Source organism: Sturnira hondurensis, unplaced genomic scaffold, assembly GCF_014824575.4.
Source record: "Sturnira hondurensis isolate 20B ecotype Veracruz unplaced genomic scaffold, ASM1482457v3 Scaffold0010812, whole genome shotgun sequence".
NCBI lineage: Eukaryota > Metazoa > Chordata > Mammalia > Chiroptera > Phyllostomidae > Sturnira > Sturnira hondurensis.
The window spans coordinates 1,752,556-1,774,568 of record NW_028083443.1 but is presented as its reverse complement, the minus strand read 5'-3'; the positions used below and the strand labels follow the sequence as shown (position 1 = coordinate 1,774,568).

General features: G+C 39.6%; 2 protein-coding genes across 4 annotated transcripts in view; one reads left to right on the top strand and one right to left on the bottom strand.

Annotated features, from left to right (window-relative positions):
- FBXL3 (F-box and leucine rich repeat protein 3) overlaps positions 1 to 9,842 on the top strand; it is a 22,900-nt gene extending 13,058 nt beyond the window's left edge. For both annotated transcript variants that reach the window (XM_037059367.1, XM_037059368.1), the window contains exon 5: positions 7,677 to 9,842. In XM_037059367.1, the coding sequence (XP_036915262.1) occupies positions 7,677 to 8,320 (644 nt within the window). In that variant the 3' untranslated portion in view covers positions 8,321 to 9,842. The remainder of the gene's footprint in view (positions 1 to 7,676) is intronic.
- The window catches only part of CLN5 (CLN5 lysosomal BMP synthase), a 24,385-nt gene extending 2,372 nt beyond the window's left edge, over positions 1 to 22,013 (bottom strand). The window contains exons 1-4 of one of the 2 annotated variants that reach the window (XM_037059369.1): positions 21,817 to 22,010; positions 19,925 to 20,090; positions 19,065 to 19,290; positions 14,445 to 16,211 (exon numbers count right to left, since the gene is read on the bottom strand). In XM_037059369.1, the coding sequence (XP_036915264.1) occupies positions 15,700 to 16,211; positions 19,065 to 19,290; positions 19,925 to 20,090; positions 21,817 to 21,971 (1,059 nt within the window). In that variant the 5' untranslated portion in view covers positions 21,972 to 22,010 and the 3' untranslated portion in view covers positions 14,445 to 15,699. Of the gene's footprint in view, positions 1 to 14,444; positions 16,212 to 19,064; positions 19,291 to 19,924; positions 20,091 to 21,816 lie in introns of those variants that run through there. The other variant, XM_037059370.1, reaches the window with a different exon arrangement.

Here is a 22,013-nt window from a genome sequence, read left to right as displayed (position 1 = left end):
CCATAGCATTCTGAATATAACTTGTAGCACTTGCCACACTGTATGAGAGCCTGTGGGTCTCTGGTTTTTCTGTGAGACTGAGCTGCTTATTCTCTTTATCCCCATACATCCTGCATTCATTTATTTTTATTAAATGTACACATCAATTCTGATAGTATGGTATAAGCCTGCTTGGTATGACCTAATGACCTTTGGACTAGTTGTTCAGGAAGAGAAGAGAGGAAAAGAAGCACTTGTAACACTTTTAAATTTAAGAGTATAACCATAGAGGACTTGAATTTAAAATTTAACGTATTTGTGTATTTTCTTTCTATCCATATTTTGTACTTTTGGACAATTTCTCTAAGTTGAAATTATGGGATATTTTCTATTCTGCTTTCTTTACTGAACGTCTTATCAAACTTTTTTCTCACTGTATGTAGTCCTTATAATTTATGCCTATTACTGGACCGCTAGGAACCAAGATTTGGGTCTTGGCCCTTGGGTATCATACTCTTGATTTATTCTCCTGGCTCTCTGATTGTTCTTAGTTTGTTTTCTTCGCTGGTTTTTCTTTTCATTCCTTAAATTCTGATGTTTCACTGTGTTCTGTATTGGGCCCATTTTTTAATTGTGTAAACCCTAGGCTCGGTCCTCGTCATCTGTGGCTTCACGGACATTCTATATGTGTTAATCCCTCCTACCTTTGGTGTCTGGAACTCTAGGGCTGTGTGTTGAGTTGCCAAGGTCCCAGTGCCTCTAGAGTGTCTCACGGGTACTTCAGACAAATGGACTTCCTTTTCCTCCTGTCCAGATCTCTTGCTTTCCCCTTTTCATATCTCACTGCATAGCGCTGTGCACCTCGTTGTCAGGGACTTGACAGACACCATCGATTCCTCCTACCCTCACTTCAGTCATGGAGGTCTGGTGAGTCCATCATTGAAATAGGCCTTGAATCTCTGTGGTGCCATAGAATCAATGTGTTAACCCCCTGCTCTCCCCCCAAATTCATGTGTTGAAGCTGTAGTCCCCAATGTGATGGTATTTGGAGGTGGGTTAGGAGGTCATTAAGTCAAGAGAGTAGAGCTGTCCTAAATAACAGTACTGTCCTTATAAGAAGGGACAAAAGAGATACCATCTCTTTCCACCATGTGAAAACACAGTGAGATGGTGGCCATCTGCAGGTAAGGAGAGTTCTGGCCCCAACCCAAACCTGACCATGTGGGCCCATGATCTTGGACTTCTGGCCTCCTGAACTGTAAGAAGTAGATGTTGTTTTTTAAGCCAGCCAGCTCTGTTAAGTAGCCCAGGCTAACTGAGATGGTGCACCTGTGTCTGTCCCCGCCGGACTACTCTGGTCCTGGCCCCCAGTCTTTGTGCTGTCTGATTTCCTTCCTTGTAGCCTTGCTCTCCTCTCACCCGGCTTCCATGCTGTAGCCAGAGTAATCTTTCTAAAATATGAATCTGTGTTTTTTTCTCCAGTTTCTTTCCAAACTTTTTACTGTGCATGAGATAAGATCCCAACTCCTTACGGCATCCGGCAAGATCCTACATGATAATGGTCCTTGTCTGTCTGTTGAGCTTCATCTTTTAAGATATTCTCCTAACTTGGATACTGTGTGTTGAGTTGGTTCTTGGAATGCTTATGTTTTCTTCCATGTCTGTGTCTTCACACCAGAAATACCACTCACTTTCCTTCTTTACTCACCTTTTTCCCTAGCTTGATTCTTTTAATTCTGTAAGTTTCTCTGTAAGTTCTGGAAAAATCTGCCTGGATTCCCCTTATGACTCACATAGCATTTTTGTTTCGTTATCTGCTGCCTTTTACTAGGATTAGGATGTTTTGTTCCTATTTTATCATTACCATTCCAGCTCTGATACTGCATAAGACACTCTTTAGCCCTTGCTGGTGTGGCTCAGTGGATTGAGCTCGGGCCTGCAAACCACACAATCACGGTTCAATTCCCGGTCAGGGCACATGCCTGGGTTGTAGGTCAGTTTCCGGTTCCCAGCAGGGGATGAACGAGAGGCAACCATACATTGATATTTCTCTCTCTTTCCCTCTCTCTCCTTCCCTTCCCCTCTAAGATAAATAAAAAATTTTTTAAAAAAGACACTCATTAATGATCAGCTGAACTAATGAACATTTAGTTACTTAGTATTCTATATTGTTGATAAGATTGGACTCTTGTTTCCACATTTTTGCTCTGGCACATAGCAGTTGGCCTCTGTTTCTTCGTTAGGACAAATGATTAAGAAGTGGAAGAACTAAGTCAGGTGACCCAGATCTTTTTTATACTGCTTGCTTTGTTTTTGTTTTTGTTTTTTTCTTCTCCAAATGAGTTATATGAATTTATACCACCAAACAATGGATTTCTGTACCAGTTTTATGACAGTTTTATTGATATATAATTCATATACCATTCGGTTTACGATGTATTGGCTTTTAATATATTGGCAAAGTAGCACATCCATCACAGCAGTCAGTTTTGGAACATTGTTATTATCCCCAAAATAAGCCACGTACCTCTTTGCTGTTCCCCTCCAAAACCCTCATCGTAACCAGCCCTAGGTAGCTACTAATCTTTCATACTTTCTATCTCTGTAATGTGCCTCTTCTGGACATTTCATACAAATGGAATCATACTGTGTGTGGTCCTTTGTAACTGGTTTCTTAGTGTATGTTTTCAGAGTTCATCCATATTATAGCATATATCCATGTATTTCATTTCATATTATTGTCAAATAATGTTTCATTGTGTGTGTGTGTGTGTGTGTGTGTGTGTGTGTGTATATCACATTTATCTTGGGATCAGTTGGTGATTATTTGGGGTTTTTCCACCTTATAATTTACTGCTATGAAAATTCATATACAAGTTTTTGAGTGGACATACGGTTTAATTTCTGTTAGGTGTATACCTAGGATTGGAATTGCTAAATTATAGTAAATAACTGTTTAATCATTTGAGGGGCTGCATATTGTTTTCCAGAGCAGCTGCACCATTGCCCATTTCTCTCTACCTCCTCATCGACCCTGGTTATCTGTCTTTCTGATTACAGCTATCCTAGAGGGTGTGAACAGGTATCTCATTGTGATTTTGATTTATATTTTCTTGATGACTCAAATGACTCTTCATATGCTTATTCACCATTTGTCTATCTTCGGAGAGACATTTGTTCAGATCCTTTGCCTGTGATTCAATTAGATTATTTTCTTTTTGTTATTGAGTTATAACCATTTTCCAGTTTTAAACACTGGTAACTATGTATTAGTTTTCTGTTACTGCATAACTAACAAACTACAAATTTTGCAGCTTAAACCGACACCCACTAATACCAGTTCCCTAAGTCAGAGTTATTGGTGGGCTTAGCTGGTTTCTCTGCTTAGCTATAATAGCTCTGAATCTCTCTGACTTCCTCTTCTGCAACCATGCGGAGAAAAATTGTTTTTTAAAGAAAGGGGTCATGCGATTACATTAACCACCTGGATAACCTTGTTTTAAAGCCAACTGTGCTGTTGTATAATACAACATACCATACTTTGCCTTGCATAATACGCTTCTGTGTCTAATGTGCACCCGTGTTTCTGTTCATATTATAGAGGATTATTATGCCTATCTATAAGGTGCATCCTTATTTTTCCCTCAAAAATTTGGGCAGAGAAGTGCACATTATACATGGCAAAATATGGTAATCATGTGTGTGATACATTATTACATTCACAGGGATTAGGTTCAAGGGATTAGGTGCAGAATCTTGGGGACCATTTCTAGAATTAATGCCTGCCACACAGTTTTAGTAATTTTTAAATATTTCCAAATTTCTTTTAGTTACATCTTTGGTTCCCTTTTCCCATGTGTTTGCTTTCTTTTTATATTGGGCTTTATGAGATTGCAAAGAATGAAAATGTGCCCAAGTTACCTTGGATGGTCAGGTTTATTTTAAAGTATATGCACAGCCTGGGGAGAGACAAACGTGCCTGTGGCCGAATGGTGAAGCACAGATGTCTTTTACTTCCTCACCTGGTGATTCTTTGGTACTGGGCATTGTTTATCTCTTCACTGATTCTGTTACATGTATTCTCTTCCCACTGCTATAAAGCTTTTGACTTATTGGTGGCTTTAGTATTGTCATTTCTTTTTTTTAATTATATTTTATTGATTAAGCTATTACAGTTGTCCCGTTTTCCCCCTTTGCCTCCCTCCACCCAGCACCCCCCACGGCCTCAGGCAGTCCCCCCACCATGTTCGCATCCATGGATCATGCACATAACTTCTTCAGCTACTTCGTTTCCTGAACTGTATTTCACATCCTCCTGGCTATTCTGTAACTACCTATTTGTACTTCTTAGTCCCCTCACCTCTTCAACCATTCCCCACACTCCCCTCCCATCAGGCAGCCATCAAAATGCCCTCTGTATCCGTGGTTCTGTGACTCTTCTTATTTGTTTAGCGTGTTTCTTAGATTCAGTTGTTGATATGCACTCTTGCCACTTTATTGTTCATAATTTTGATCTTCTGTTTCTTAAATTAGTCCCTTTAACATTGCATATAATAATGGCTTGGTGATGATGAACTCCTTTATTTTTACCTTGTCTGGGAGGCACTTTATCTGCCCTTCCATTCTAAATGACAGCTTTGCTGGGTAGAGCAATCGTGGCTGTAGGTCCCTGTTTTCATGACTTTGAATATTTCTCTCCAGTTCCTTCCAGCTGCAAAGTTTCTTTTAGGAAGTCAGCTGACAGTTTTATCTGAACTCCCCTGTAGATAACTAACTTCTTTTGCTGCTTTTAAAATTCTGTCTTTATCTTTAACCTTTGGCATTTTAATTATGATGTATCTTGGACTGGGCATCTTTGCATTCATCCTGTTTGGGACTCGTAGTGCTTCTTGGACTTCCTGTCTATTTCCTTCACCAAAGTAGGGAAGCTTTCTTTCGTTATTTTTTCAAATAAATTTCCAATTTCTTGCTCTTTGTTTTCACCTTTTGGCTCCACTCTGATGTGAATATTGGACCTCTTGAATTAGTCACAGGGGCTGCTTATACTGTCCTTTTATTTTTGGATTCTTTTTTCTTCTTCTTGTTCTGATTGGTTGTTTTTTGTTTCATTATGTTCCAAATCATTGATTTGATGTTCAACTTCATCCACCTTACTGTTGTTTCTCTGTAAATTGTTCTTTATCTCAGTTAGTATATCCTTCATTTCTAACTGGATCTTTTTTATGCTTTTGAGGTCCTTACTAAGTTCCTTGAGCATCTTTATAACCAGTGCTTTGAACTCTGCATCTGACAGATTGCTTATCTCCATTTTGTTCACCTCTTTTTCTGTAGCTTTGATCTGTTCTTTCATTTGGACCATGTTTCTTTGTCTCCTCATTTTGGCAGCCGCCCTGTGATTGTTTCTGTGTATTAGGTAGAGCAGCTTTGACTCCTTCTCTTGGTAGTGTGGCCTAATGTGGTAGGTTTCTGTAGGGACCAGTGGCACAGCCTTCCCTGTCACCCAAGCTGGGAACTTGAGGTATAACTTTAATGTGGGCTGAGTACACCCTCCTCGAATAGTTGAGCCTTGGTTGCTGTTGGCAGATAATGGGAGGGATTTACCCAGGCCGTTCAGCTGCAAGGACTGGCTGTGACCACTGACCACCATTCTCCACCCTCTGTGGAGGATCAGCTGTGTAGGGCAGGGTGGTGGTGCTCCAGCATGGTCTGTAGCTGTCCACTGGGTGCACTGGCGCTGGGGTTTCCCAGGTGGTGCAGGCTAAGGTCAGCCCCCACCTGTGTTTTGCTTGGGGCCACCCTGCCTGAGCTATAAGGCAATCTGAGATGGCTGCTACTTAACGCTTGGCTTGGAGATTCTCAGGCAAAGCCAAGCTGTGAATCTAGGCTACTAGTTCCTGGCCTGGGACTTGCTGAGGCCAGCTGATGTTTGTTTGAGAGGATTTAGGAAGTTGTGAAGCAGGAGCTAAGACCATTCACATAGAAAAGCAGCTTGGGTAGGCCTGTAAATTGGGTGGGTCAGAATCTCTGGGGATCTCCCAAGTCCAGTCTAACAGTGTTGGATATGGTACCAATCTGCAGGCTCTGTTGGGGGAGGGTCCAGAAAAGGGACAATGGCCTCTGCTCACCTTGATGCCAGACACCTCAGCCTACCCCTGTATGTTACTGGTGCTCCTCAAACTGCTACCCCGGTGCTGGAGCTCAGGAGGAGTATTTCTGAGTCGGTGAGTCCGTGTGTGGGTTCTTTAAGAGGAACTGCTTGGGGCTCCAGAAGTTTTTTCCACCTACTCAATCCCCCTGGTTTTTTGCAGCCAGAAATTGCAGGGACTTACCTTCTTGGCACTGAAACCCTGGGCTGGGGGCCCTGATATGGGGCTAAGACTCCTCACTCCTGAGATATCTCTCCCAAATTTTTTATCTACCACCTGGGTGTAGAACCCGCCTGTTCACATCTGCGCCCCTCCTACCCATCTATATGATATAGTTTCTTTATTTACGTAGTTGTCAGACTTTCATTATACTCAATTTTTGACAGTTCTGAATGATGGTGGTTCTATAATTTTGATGTGGTGGTATGAAGAGGTGAGCCATGTCTGCCTATACCGCCATCTTGACCAGAAGTCTCAGTATTGTCACTTCTTAAGTAGTAGGTACATTCATGAACTTAGAGTCACTCATCCCTGAGTGTGTTTGAATTCCAGTTGTGCTATCTTTTGCCAGCTGCCTGAACTTCCAAATAGAAGTAATATTTACCTTTCTAGACTTTTCTGAGTATTTGTAGTATTACATATCTAGTCTCTGACATATCTTTGATGTATACTAAATAGTAAATAATTTACTGTTTACAATCCTTGTTGCTAAAGACAAAAAGGAAATGGTTTGAGTGAGTCATTTATTAAGGAGTATATACAGGGTGTGTCGTACCAGGCCACTTTGAAGATCAAATATTGACCTTTGGTAAATCATCTGCTGTTAGGTGTTTAGGGCAGTTTTGAAGCATAGTGCCCTACGCATTGTAAACATGTACCTGCCTTGGGGGTACGTTTGAGTTTTAGAAGTCATAATGTATATTTTCATGAATGTGAATTGGGTAATTAATTACCTTTGGTAAATTGACAAACTTATTATATACTATTAGCAGTTGAATTCTGCTAATTTGATGGAAATCTTTTTTATTTTTCAACTGTTTTATCTTGTTACATAAATCATATTTTATATGGTTTTGACCATATTTTTATTTTATTAAGATTAGGTCTTGAATTTCAAAAAAAGTCTTTTGGCCTCTGTTCTAGTGGTCATATAATTTTTTCTTAACCTGTAAGTTTAGTGTTAATAATCAGTTTTTTAAAAAACATGGTACTATACTAATAGGATATACCTTACTTAGTCATTGTATAATTTTAAATGATATATAATTAATAATTTATGATTTTTCTGAGTTTATATTGAGCTTCATTTCTTTTTAAGGTATCAGATTAAATTGGTTTATTTTCTTAATAGACAGAACTCGTAATAAACTTTTAAATATTTGTGTCTTACCTCCTGCTAGTTCAACAATACAACTAAATTTTAAATTATATAACTTTGTATAAGGGAAATATGGTAAGATTTTATTATGGGACATGTACTTGGTTAAATGTTTGAACAGCTGGTGAACTTGTACAGAAATTTGTAAATAATTAGGTCTTTTTTCTTCCAAGGTATCCTTTGTGTGGCAGATCAATGTCATGGCTTACGTGAACTGGCCCTGAATTACCACTTGTTAAGTGATGAACTGCTGCTTGCTTTATCTTCTGAAAAACATGTTCGATTAGAACATTTGCGCATTGATGTGGTCAGCGAGAACCCCGGACAGACACACTTTCATACTATTCAGAAGAGCAGCTGGGATGCTTTCATCAGACATTCACCCAAAGTGAATTTAGTGATGTATTTTTTTTTATATGAAGAGGAATTTGATCCATTCTTTCGGTATGAAACACCTGCCACCCATCTTTACTTTGGGAGATCAGTAAGCAAAGACGTGCTTGGCCGTGTGGGAATGACATGCCCTAGGCTAGTTGAACTAGTAGTGTGTGCTAATGGATTACGGCCTCTTGATGAAGAGTTAATTCGAATTGCAGAACGTTGCAAAAATTTGTCAGCTATTGGACTAGGGGAATGCGAAGTCTCGTGTAGTGCCTTTGTTGAGTTTGTGAAGATGTGTGGTGGCCGCCTGTCTCAGTTATCCATTATGGAAGAGGTATTAATTCCTGACCAGAAGTATAGCTTGGAGCAGATTCACTGGGAGGTGTCCAAGCATCTTGGTAGAGTATGGTTTCCAGACATGATGCCTACCTGGTAAAGACCAAATGATGTAAGGAATGATGAATAGCACCTTAACTTTAAGCATACTGTATTATAATAAAAATGTATTTCCTGTAGTTCTGATGTAATTCTATTTTGTGGCACGGAAGTTAATTATTGAGTATAGAAGGATTGTTTATTGGAAGGCCCATTGACCACTTTTGGTCAGAAAACTTCATCTGTTTCTTTAGCCTAATAGCAGTCAAATTGCAGAAAACTTTTAAAACTGGTTCAAATTCAAAAATAATAACCTGTTATAAAGATTAAATATTTCACAGTTCAAAGTAACAAAACCTATATATAATAACCAAGGAGTGAGTACTAATAGGTTTGCCAAAACATTGTCTATGCATTTTTTAAAAATGTAAACTTGACATTTTAGGGTCTTCAGTTATACATACACCTGTTATAAGGTGTTTAATATAGCTCAGGAAAGTGAGCATTTTGTGAGAAAAATGTAGGATATTTCGTATCTAATGAAAACAGATTAGTTAAATGTTTTATTACAAAGCTGCTTAAGAGGTATAAACGTAATTGAAACAGTTGGGAATTAATATGTATCACACAGTGGTTATCGTAGAAGGAAACAGCCAAGATCAAATTAAAAGAAACAATAGCAGGGAGGCACTGTTTAGCTTTGTATTAACTTTCAATTGTGCTTTGCAATCTGCTGAACCATAAAAATTCTTTTCTGCAACATGTTACTATGTATGTGTCACTTGAGGCATTGTATGTGAAGGAATGTTTTACCAGTTCTCCTTGGTTTTATCTTTGTTTAAACTAGTTTTGAAGTATTATACAATAATTGAAGTGAAAACTTTATTTTAAAAAGCTAAATTGAAATAAAGACAGGATTTTAAATAAAGATAGGATTTTAAAATATTTAAAAATTATTTCCATGAAAGAATATTGATCTCCAGTAAATTTTAGTGGTGGCTCATTCTTCCATTTTGGAATTATGTAGTTATATAAGTAGGATTTACAAAAATCATTTTTAAAAAAGCACCAGTGTATAGTTCAGCATAAACTGTAAATTTAAAAGAACATATATTTAAGTTTATAATCATTTTTGAATAAATACTGCTCAGTGGACTGGAAAATTTTAATAGAACAATGTCTGCAGTTTTGTGATTGTTTTTGGTTAAACTGACATTTTGTATTATTTAAGTAAGTATCATTTTTATTACTTTTCATATAAATGAAGGTAATCCACACATCGTAGAGTCTGTAAAAATAAGTCCTGGAGGACATTAAGTTCTCTAGATACCACACAAACTGACTCTGAGCACTAGCTCGTGGATGCCCCCCTCCTGAGCGGAATCAGGAGAGACCCACCCGCAATGGAATGTAGTCCTGCTTCCAGCTCGGAGGAGGCGTTGCGGTAGTTGTAGACGCTAATGGTCTTGCAGATCTAATCTATTTTTAAAGTACATTATTTCCCTAAGAATAAAGTAAAAAGTGATTCTCTACATAATTTTTGCTTTTTAAAAGCGATGGTATCTGGCCACATATAAATGAGAGGGGAAAAGGATGACATAGACATGGAAAGTAAAAGTCATGATTATGCTGTTTCCCCCTCTTATACTAAAAAAGCATTGATTGTACCCGAACTACCTTTGTTAGTGAATGAAGGTTTTTTTCCCCCTTGCACAACTTTTGGAAAATGGATATGACGAACATAATCAGTTGTACTAACCAAAGCTTTATTTGGAGATTTACTTTTTGTACAAATGGGATTATATAATGCTTGAAATATTTTAAGTCACTTTATAAGCAAAATGTATAGCACTTGTTTATACTGTAAACTATGTGTTAAATGCTTTTATCAATTTAAGAATAAAGATAGTTACTAATGCTGTTGTATATCAATTTTTTAAAAGCATCCCTAACATGTACTTAATTGATTTTAAAACAAGTTAAACTTAAAAATTTATGGTTTTAGTTTCAAATCCGTATTTGATGGATATAATACTTAACATTAAACAATCTTTATAGTAAAATGGGTTTTGTGTTAGGCAAATGGAATCTATTGTTGAAATAACTTCTGGTGCCTCAAGTGACAGGAAATTAAAAATTGACCATAAAATGTAAATTCTTCAAATTTTGTAAAGAAAATGATTAAATTAAAAAGAAAGAATAGTTTCTTTCTACATTTAGAATAAGAATTTATAAAACAGGTTAATTAGGAATAAAATTCTTAGGGTCCTTGAACCCAGCTAGTCTGTTTAGAGAGAGACCATATAAATCCATACAATCAGAATAGTTTTTATTTGAACCGTTGTAATTATTTTCACCACCTGTCTTAACAGTTTCCATAAAAATAACTTCAATCCCTTAGTAATCTGGGCATTTTTAACATTATTATCAGAAAAAATCAGGCATGATTGAAGATTAAATCAATGTACTGCACTCAATTTTTGTCCTTATAGAGAAGTTTAGGGTGAAAGGGAGGGGTTGACAGGAAGGAAGCTGTAAGGAATCTTTGCCCCCACACACAGCTGGGAACGTCTGCATGGAGTCCAACCCCAGGACAACAGTGGCGCTTTTTTTTAAGATGAATGAATTCATTGTGTTCTTGATAAAATCATGTTTACATTTATTGTGGTAAACTTTAAAGGTTCTTTCCACAATATTGACTTTACAACTATAACATCACTCAATATTCAGAATTCCTACCCATAAAGAAACCAAGATGGGAAAATTCCATCTTTCTGTAGTCCTAGGATCTCATCCTTCATTTGTAGACAAAGATTTAGAGGTTTCAGAATTTCTTTGATTTAGAAAAATCGGTCATTGTACTTATCCTCTGCAAAAAATGTCCAGAAGCTATTGTAATAGAGTTTTAAAAGTTGAAAGGACCTAATGAGAGGCTTTGAAGGTGAAGGAAGGGGTCACGAACCAAGGCAAAGCAAGCGTCCGGAATGTGGAAAAGGCAAGGGTTAGGAATCCTGTCCTAGTACATTGTGAAGGAATAGAGCCTTCCAGTGAAAGTCATTTTACTTTTCAATTACAGTTGACATTCAGTGTTATTTTATGTTAGTCTCAGGTGTACAGCATGACGGGAAAATTACATAATTGAAGTGATTCCCTGATAATTCTACTACCCCATCCGGTATTATACATAGTTACGGTGATATTGACTAGATTCCCTGCGCTGTATGTACTTGACATCCATGTGACTACCAGTTTATACCTGTTAATCCCTTCACCTTTTTCACCCAGCCCCCCAGCTCTCCTCCCATCTGGCAGTTTGATCTCTGTATCTGTGAGTCTGTTTTATTCATTTTTTTCTTCTTTAGATTCTACATATAAGTGAAATCATAGGGTGTCTTTCTCTGACTTAATTTCACTTAGCATGATACCCTTTAGGTCTGTCAATGTCACAGATGTTAAGATTTCATGCTTTTTTGTAGCTGAGTCATATTCCATTGTATTATGTAGGTACCACCACTTTTTATCTCCCTGTTGACGGACAGTTAGGTTTGCTTGCATAGCTGGCCTATTGTAAATAATGCTGCAATGAACATACCAGTGCACGTATCCTTTCAAATTAGTGTTTTAGAATTCAGATATATACCCAGAAGTAGAGTTGCTGGGTTGTGAGGTGATTCTATTTTTAATTTTTTGAGGAACCTCAACACTTCCATAGCGGCTGTACCAGCTTGCAAGTCTCTATGGAGCTGGTTTTAATGTTATCAAGCAGCCAGAAAAGTTTTATGTGTTTGTTGGCACCTAACTTTCCTTTAAAAAAGGACACAAAACCTTTTTCCTCAAAGTGAATTAAGAGCTTATCTTTAGAATAATCAGTCCCATAAAAAGATATATAATAAATATTCTCTCATTTTAAATAGGGGGAAAGAAAATGTAGAAAGTTTGAGCAGAAAGGTACTGGGACAATAAAGGGTAAATATGAGGAAGGTGCTGGAAACAAACATTGGCCAACCATTTGTCTTTGGCTGTAAAAAAGGAAAAACGGTGTAGTTTTGGAGTGTTGCTCTTTGTATAACATGCCTACAATTTCTTTTAAAAAATAAAGTCACCATCTTAAAGGAACTGCAGTCCCAAAGAATTCATGAAGTGCCACAAGAGCAGATTATAGAACTGGATGAAACTAATTTTTATTTTTTGATTTCTAAGAGACAATTTTGATTTAAGGTTCCAAATACTTAAAATTTAATAGTTAGTTTTACATTCTGACTATACTGCACCTATAAAAATGTATTTGATGCCACTGTGTGGGTATACGTATCTAATGCTGAGGCAGAATTAATGAGTGAGGATATACTTATTGTGTGAAGCCCTTATATAATTCAAATTTCAACAAAATGGATTCTCTTAGAAGTAGAGGAAATTTCGTTAATTTAAACAGACAACTGGCAATCACATTTAAGTTATACAGCAACTCAAAGGCCCACAAAGTTAAATTGGCAAATTCTGCCTGGCCATGTTTTGGTTTCCCAACTCCCGTTTTGAGAATGTTCTTGAGATCATCTCTATTCCAAAGCCCTTTTTCAACTTGTAAGTTCAGCTCACAGGTTTAGTAAATTCTTAAGAAGTACTTATATGAATGCGATGTTCTCTATGCTATAGTCACCTGAGTCTGTTACCTTCCCAGAATTCCATTAATTAATATTCTTAGCAACAATGAAAAATCTTGAATTTTTTTTTACATAACTTAGAATCTTGCTTTAAAATTTCAGGTTCACGTACAGATGTCCTTATTTGTCTTTGCTATGGAACAAAGTTCTGAGGTTCACAGTTAACACAAACAGCACAGGAATTTGTGCTCGTTACCCCAATACAGTTCTGGAAATCCAAAACAGTGTTTTCAGGGAGCACCTTGCCTAAGAACCCAGGGAAGGTTGGCATTGCCCAATTTTAGCCACTAGATGGAGATAATGCAAAGATACAAGTCCTCAGTACTTGACTAAGCCTGCAGCAGGCCTAAAAGTGCAGCTTCTCAAGCCATTTGTAATAAAGGGTTGAGTTTTTATTTTCAGACTGCCGTATGGTGCCTATAGTTTTGAAAAACACTAAAATAAATCCCTGGAAAAATGAAGTACACGACATAAAACACAAGCCCAATTTTTAAAATTAGAGTCAACAGAAACAAAATTACCCCAAGTTGCCTTAAAAGTCTAAATACTTCATATCCTACAGACCAGTAATGTCTACCATGATGCAAGCACTGAAGACCTCACTAACGCTGAAAGTCTTAACGCTTGACAGTGCATCCCATTTAGTGGAACCTGGGTCAAAATGTGGCCCTAGTACTACTTGCTAGGTGGCTACTGAAGGTCACTTAAACTCCAAGCCCCGATTTACTCATTCGGATCAGGTAAATAATATTCCATGCTTAGGCTTTTCATGAGAATTCAATGGTCAATTCAGGAAGCACTCAAATCTTAGTACAGCCTGAATAATATAATTGGTACATTGAATACTAAACACTGTTTGTTTGTTTGTTCTTATTGCTGCTTCATCTTACTGACTGGTGTTTTTTCCATGAATAGAGACAATGACTTCAGTCAATCTTCAGACACTTAAAGGACCCTGTAACCTTGTTTGATAGCCCTGATTGGAAGCACAGCTACTTGAAGATCCCCGACAAAGAGCTGTCCCCTCAGACATTTCCCCTCTTCCTCTGAGCTGGCGGCTTTAGTGGGCGGAGGGAGGGCTACAAGGACGTGTCCACAGTCAGCTCCTGCCATGCCCCACATTCCAACTGCAGAAGCACTATGCTACCAGCTCAAAGTCTAGGCCATCATTGCAAAACCCAGGAGAGGCCAGACCATAAACTTCATTAGGCAAGATCAAGGATGGCAGTTCATTCTTTGATTATATAATAGTATGGCTACCATTTAGTGACCTTGTTATGCTAAGCATACATGGCCTCAATCTTTACAACAATCCTGACAGATGAATCGTTTTAGAGATAAGAAAACTAAGGTTAAAAGATGTTAAGATTCCTAAATCACACAATGCTGGTTACTGGATGGTTCTAAAATGCTAGCCAAGCCCTTGTGCACTTTTTCACCGTATTTACTACATCTGGAACTGTAATTGGTGGAAGTGGGGTTCTTGAGGTATCATGAGGAAAAGAATTTCCTGAGACTTGAAAGGGAAGATGGGGCTCCACACTGAACTTTATTGATGATGTAAGATTAAGGGGGTTCTGACTTCCCAGTGTCCCATCTCCATCTGTCTCGCCATGGAAAAAGTCCAATCTCGTCTTCAGTAGGGCCGGGCTGAAGGCCACTGCTCAGCGTTCCTGCTCCATGTTCAAGTCCAGCACAGTCCAGCATCCGGCTAGCTCAGCGTGGGTTTCCAGCTGCAGTTTGTTGCTGTGCTGAGGAATTCAGGCTCCCTCCTGGAGCCTGCGTAAGGAGTTCCCATGGCCATGGGCCATGTGGCTGCTAAGATCACATGGCTATGGAGAGAGAATGTGTGAGTACATCGGGGACAGCAGGTCCCCAGCCGGAGAAAGAGCAAGTTCTTTGTTCTCCTGGGGTTTTAACCAGGAGCTTAGCTTTGGGATGGACCAGGTGCTTACTCAAAATGACCAATCAGCTTCCCAAGTTTTCATGCGCTTTGGATGGGTGCACACTCCCTAGTTAGACTGACAGGCCTCTATGGTCCAGCACCTCCCCTGTGCCCCAACGATCAGGTACCAGAGTGTGAGAAGGGAGAGTGTTAATCTCCTTGTGGAAGCAAAGCTATGACCCCCTGGGGTGTGAAGCTGTAGCTTCCTGGTGAAGCCAGCAGGTTGAAGCTCTCCATTATATTAAGCTCAATATCTAGTTCCCTTCGCTCCCCTTTCCTATTAATTAGTTAAATACTGATGGTCAGAGAACTACAACCACTGTTGCTATGGTGTCCAAATGAATCTTTAAGCTTAAGGGAAAAAATCAAATTAATAAAGCAGTTTGAAAAGTTGCAAGGGCTGTAAAGTCAATGAAAACTACCAAAAAGTACTTAAATGAAAAAGCGTAACCACCATACCGGAAGAAAAGTAGCTCCTACCATGAAAATGTCACTGAGGGTAATTTTAAAATCTTGGTACACCATATTCAAATTTTAAAATGTTGGATCTAAAGAGCCTATATAGCTGATATAAACTTTAATTCTCCGTATCAATGAAGGGCTGGAGACTGAAGTGAAGATCATGTAATGGATTCCCTCTGGCCAACACTACAGAGTTTCAACTTCTTTCCAAAAAAATTCCTGAGGTATTACTATGCAGCAGTTCTGGCCCTGTGCATTTTACCTTTATGCCCCAAGGAAGGAAGATCTAAAAAAAAAAATACACAAATGTAAAAACACTCCATGAAAAACTGGTATGCTGGTGGTAGAGGAAAAGGCAGGAGAAGGAAGGTCTCATAAACCAGAGATTGTCCCGTTTCTGTTAGGTAAAGGGATTTCTTCATATGTTATTTTAATAAAAGGGAATTTCATAGGTAAAAACCAATATTCAAAATTATAAAACAAATAGAATTGTCTGTGTATAATTACTGCATCAAAAATTTTCAAGACACTTAACAGAAATTCTTTAGTTGATAAGTAGGGTTTGAAGGGGTAATAAAATCTTTTTATGTCTAAAGCAAGAGTCTTATTTCCTGTTGGCCCAAAAATAGATGTTTCATTTCCCAAATAAGTAGGTTCTCCACTATAAAGAAATATTCTTGTGTAGTTGGTTTCTATCTTCTTGAACTCTGCTCCGAGTTCAGCCAACTTCTTATATGTCCTTAACACAAATTTGGAACAATCGTAGGATTCGAACCATGTCTCCGCGCCCTTTTCTGGGCTGGCTTGGATGGTCCATGTCTCATAATAAATTCCTGTTTCATTGTCCTGTTTTACCCACTTCGCCATTTCGTTAAATATGTTTCCTAGTGAAAAAAAAAAATCACTCATGTGAATATCAAAGCTAATCATGTTGGTTTTGAATAAAATGTTCTGCCCAGATTAAGGCCATGAAATACATAAATAAATGACAGTTTTTAAATTTCCAAACCTGCACCTCATGAAAGAACTCCAAGCTCAGCCAATTTTATTCCATGTTCAAGGCACGAAGTATTTCTGAATTGTACACATTAGATATAATATAATAGGTACTACATAAAGAGAAGTCATATATGCTAATTCTATAATCATTGAAGCTACAGCCAACAGCAAAATTATATACATACAGAAACTGTCTTTCTCTACCCTACTTAACATATCTTGTATTCAGAGGTAAGAGAGAAAAGAAAGCGAGGAAAAGCTGTAGAAGAGGAAGGAGTGAATGGCAAACCAGTACAAAAATCGAGGAGGGCGAGATGCGGAGCTTTTCCAGCACAAAGCGTGGTGTGCACACCGCGTGGAGGCTCCGGAGGGCCAGCTACGGAAGGCTGGTCTTCCAACGTGACAAGAAACACCACAGCCCCTCCACATGGAGTATTTGGTATTTATTTTTCTCCCGTTACTTGCAGCTGTTGGGGTTTTGCTTACAACACACTAATTTTTTTTGTGGTGGTTCTACCCACCACACTAATTTTTCCAATAAATCCACTAAAACTGGAAATGTTTTTGACCAGGTTCATGGACTATATGGACTCCTGGGGGGCTAACACTCCCTGCTGTGACCTTGTACCCGCACACAGGAGACTCCAAATGTTAACGAGACACTGTACCCTGCATGGTTACAGCCTCTCCGGCACTTACAACGCCAAAGGAGCTTGGCCTCGACATTTCCCTTTGTCACTGTGAGTGAACCGTTCTTACGTGACTCCAACCTGACTCTGTATAATCAGTAAGCACTTCATGCTATGTAAGTAGAATGGATAGAGTGGCTGCCTTTATCAATTTTATAAATTAAAATTGTGGAATAATATAACACATGTTTTCTTAAAACTGGGAATACTGTTCTTAGTGTTTTTTCTTCAACTTGGAAAAGCTAGTGCTGTAATTAGGAGATAAGAGTGCTTCAAAATACTACTTTGTAACATGAAGAAAGGCCAATGGATACGATTCATCACAAGGCAAATGAATAAATTAAAAGATTTAGGTGCTGGCATATTACAAACTATTTTACAGAAAATAGTGATCACTTGCCCACTGACCATACATTTATGTCAGCAGAAAGAGTTTCAGATAAGGAGGGGGGAGGAAATGAGAAAGGAGAAACATGAACTGGCCCAGAATAAAAGAGAGTGTAGCTACTTATTACACAGAACACAGTTAAAAGAGAAACAGACTTTTATATTATTGGGATGCTCTGGAGCAAATCGGTTAGACAGTACAAAACACCAGGGTATTTAGGTCCCACCAATTCTATTCCTGGTGCTACGTCAAGCTCTGGGACTTTAAAAGACAGGTAAGTCGTCATACCCGGCTGAACCTCAATTCCTTACTTGTAAAAGGAAGGGGATCCCATCCTCCCCACTGAACACACTCTAAAATGTTTTGTACAGAGCTGTACAAGCAGAAAGTGTGATCATTTCCTCATGTCCTGGGTTCACGGAGTAGTTGTTATCACAAACAGTGCTTTCATTATGTTTCCACTTTCATGGAGAACAACAATTTCCAGTGTAAGCTCTGTAAAGGCTGTGGGCGAGCTCCCTACATCTAAAAGCAGGAGTCGCCTCAGCCCATTCTGCTCAGGGGCAGTGAGTCAGGGAGATGAGTGTGACCAAGGTCACAGAGCCAGCTTCTGATAGAAGTTCTGTGCAACTCCTTTCTTGAACACTAGCTAAATGCAATGAACGCAGCAAAATTCCAGCTGTTTCATCAACTTGCAAATACATCTGAAAATGAGAAAATCATTTAAATTGCTCAAGAGGCCCCCAATGCATAAGATCGTGTATGTTTTAGGAGGCCATGTAGTAACGTGGCTAAGAAACTGGTCAAGAGCGCTTGACTGCCAAGTTTGGAGTCCCCCTCCCTTCGTTGTGGGACTTTGAGCTGTGCCTCAGTTGCTCCATCTGTAAAGAGGGGAAAATAACAGCAACCATCTCAGGGGGCCGCTGCGAGGGTAAATTCGGTGACTCACATAAAGCACTGGGAACTCTGCTGGGCCCAGAGGAAGGCCACTGAGTGGTGGCTGTTGGTATTTCTCAGCGTAAAAACATTTTCATGTGTCATCACTAAAAGCCTCTTTGCGGGTGCTGTTAACAGGTCCATTAATCAGTTATTTTTTTCCAGGCATTTTATATATTTCCCTCTATTATTTAAGAAGTACAATTAAATTGTGTAAAGTGTTTTTATCATTTCATTCATTTTTACCATGGGCACAGAGGAGATAAGCTACTCATCACCACCCACAGGTGAAGTTTTTGCGCATGTAATAGTCTGGGCCAAAGGTTGCTGATTCCAGAAGTATGTTTTATAAATTGATCCCAAAAGTAAACCAGTAATTTTCAACATTTTCCATCTCCTGGCACACATAAACTAATTACTAAAATTCTGTGGCACACCAAAATATATAGATTTTGCCAATCTGACAAAAAAATGGTATAATTTTGATTTATTCACACTGGATGGCTATTGTTTTGTTGGCTGTTGTCATATTTCTATTTGAAAATCTAAGGGAAAAGAGGTCAGTGCCCTCAACTAAATTCAGGTATTGCGTGTTTTAAAAAATCTTGCGGCACACCAGGTGAAAATGGCTGAGTACAACATTACTGAAATGCCTCAATGAAAATCATTTCTATCATTTAGACACTGATGCAATCAGAAAATACTGCCATATTTTTCAAACTTACCTGATATGGTTGCTACCTGAACTAATGTCCCATTTTTCTTCCAGTGCATATCATCAATGCCTTCAAAAAAGCAGGCAGCTCCTTGGTTACACCAGAACGGAGCATTCATTTCAGGCCGGAGGTGGGGAAATGTGCAATTTCCAAGCTGGAAAAGTTCATACCATTCCATTGTGTAGTTCTTCCCAGTTGAAGTACTTTTGAATCCAATGGCATCATGCATGATTTTCTGTGTAAAGATCATACAAGTACACAGGTATTCGTGAAGCAACCACAGTGACAGACCACAACTGCAATCAACCGGTCAGCTGTTCCTTCTTCCACGTTGCCATTCTCCTGTCCACTCTGTGGCTGCTCAGATTCCAGGCCCTCATCCTCTCTGGTTGTCCACTGCAGCTCATCTCAGATGGGAAGGACGCAAGCTAAGTGGACATGGTCCTAACTGCCTTACAGCTCAGCATGACTAAGAAGAGCCCCAATGCCACGGTCTCAGGAAGGAACACTACATATGTCACAGGGGAAGAGAGGCTGGAACGATGAACTAGCCTCGGAAAAGTGCCTGCATCAGAGCTTGGAAATGAAGAAGTATTTCCTGCAGGCTTTGCCCCCTCCTCTGGGTCTCCTCCCTTCTTACTTTCCAAGATCTGGGTACAGGAATTGGGTTTGGATTCAGAATACTAAAAGGAAAGAGTGCAATTGCATTTGTTATCGACAAGATCATAAAACCTGATATATTTTTCACCACTCATTTTAAATACACTAGGAGGAAAACCAAGAAACAGGATCTGAAATATTCCTTTAAATCCACTTAATAATGATGTCATTTCATTAACTAAATTTAGAAGGTCAAGCTGCATCCTTACCAAGTGCCCCAGGAGGTCCCCATATTTAAATTCCCACACTGGGGCTTGTAGCCGAAAGACTTCAATGACATCATCACCCTTCATCACGGGGATGGGTGAGCCAGTTGGACAGAAAGTATATTTAGCTTGACAGTAAGGATCCGGTGCTGGACGGAAGGAGAAGCGTCTAATAAAGAAAAAGAAACCATCAACTTAGGATGCTTCTTCTTGCACATTTTAAAGCCCAGAGTTTAATTTCACATGTCAGTTTTAGGAGGTGACTTCAACAATGCAACAAGAAAAGAAAGCAGCCTGAGGGGCCATGGCAATGGAACTACAGCTAAATTCAGCTCCACACTTACTGGTTCTCTTCCACATAAGACACTGGCAGGGGAAGACGACACAGAACAAAGCTATTGATATATGTACCATAAGAATCTGAGATCCTTAAGGTTCTAGCTGGATCTACTGTTTTACAATCCTAACACATCAACAAAATTCCTATTTTAAGTTAAAATCTTGATGTTAGCCAAAAATAGTTAACAACCCTCAGGAAAGTTTTTAAGATTTAGGTATATTTACATGTTGGATAGGTGCGTCCCTGGTTTAAACAAATGTATAACTATGCATGTTCCACCTGCCCACAACAAAACCTGTTTTAGATCACAGGTAATTGCAAAAGCATAGTTTAAGCATGAACTTAATGTTCTTACATTCAGTTGAGGGTAATAGATGGCAGCATATACTTCATACTTGAAACTTTTAAACAAACTTAAGTCATATTCAATACTCTGCCCTTAAGTGGTTTGGGATTTACATTTTCCTCCTTGATTTATTAAATATTGAATTTTTATTTCTTATGAATGTCTTATCAACATTTCCTGGGAAGCCAACATCAATCCTAAACTTCTCATCCATGTATAGCAAGCGAAACAGGAAGTGGTACAAACCACCGAGCAGAATACACTAACATCCAGGTTTGACAACAGCTGGCATTTAGATTTAACCCTCCCAACATACCCAAGTGTTACTACCATTCTCACTTCCTGACTCAGGACATGTGGGCACAGAGACACTGAGTAACTCCCCAAGATCTCATAGCTAGTCATGGTGGAGCTTGATTTAATCTACAGCACTTGGAATTCAGAACTCCTTCCCAACCACTAGGTAATCCTGCTTCCCAAGTCACTATTTTGTATTCCAAAATAGCTGTGCGTTTTCAAAATTTGCTCAGCTTTCCCATGCCTGATGCTGTCCCCATGTTTTCTTTCTCCCTGTTTAGCCATCCGACAATATCAGGCCAAGTAAACACTCTTCCAGGTCAAAAGTTGGAATCCGCTTCACAGTTCTGCCGTCTCCCGCCCTAGATTTCTGACGAGTGACCCGCCTCCTGACTTCACAGAGTCGACAAAGTCAATCACCTTCCGGGTTTGCCTGGGACCCGGGGAGCCAGGAAGGCCGATCCTAGGACTTTTGGAGCTGTATAAAACTGGTAAATTGCAGCGAACCACGCTGCACATTCTGCCAAAAAGTTAAGCACTCATGATAATTAATGATGGTGCATCACGTCATGAACGCAAAATCCAAGCCTCCTCATACTATTCAAATAATCTAACAAGCCACACGATAAAACAGCATTACTCCCTTTTTCTTTTGTAATTCAGGTCAGCCCCATCACTGGCTCAAGTGTCCCTAGTAAGAGAGTCCAGGACTGCACGCAACAAGCAGGGGCCACTCCTGAGCAGTCAACTTTGTTCCACACAGAGCCGTAGGTGCCACCTCCGCACAGCAGCGTGACAGCGACACCTAGCCAGAGCGGGTGAGAGTACCCCCATCCCCAAGTGTCCCGGCCTCGCCCACCCCAGCTGTGCGCACTCCCGCGCGTCCCGCCGCACCCCTATGGGCGCACTCACTTGTAGGGTACCGGCCACTGGCGCCGGAAGGGCAGGCCCACGGCTGCCGCCTGCCCGAGCATCGCCAGGGCCCAGAGCCAGGGCCCGAGCCCCAGGGCCGTGCCCGCACCCCGCCGCCCTGGAACCCCCGGGCCGGTGTTCCCCGCCTGCGCCATGCGGCAGCTGCCTGTGCTTCCGAGGTCTGCTAAGTTCCGCGG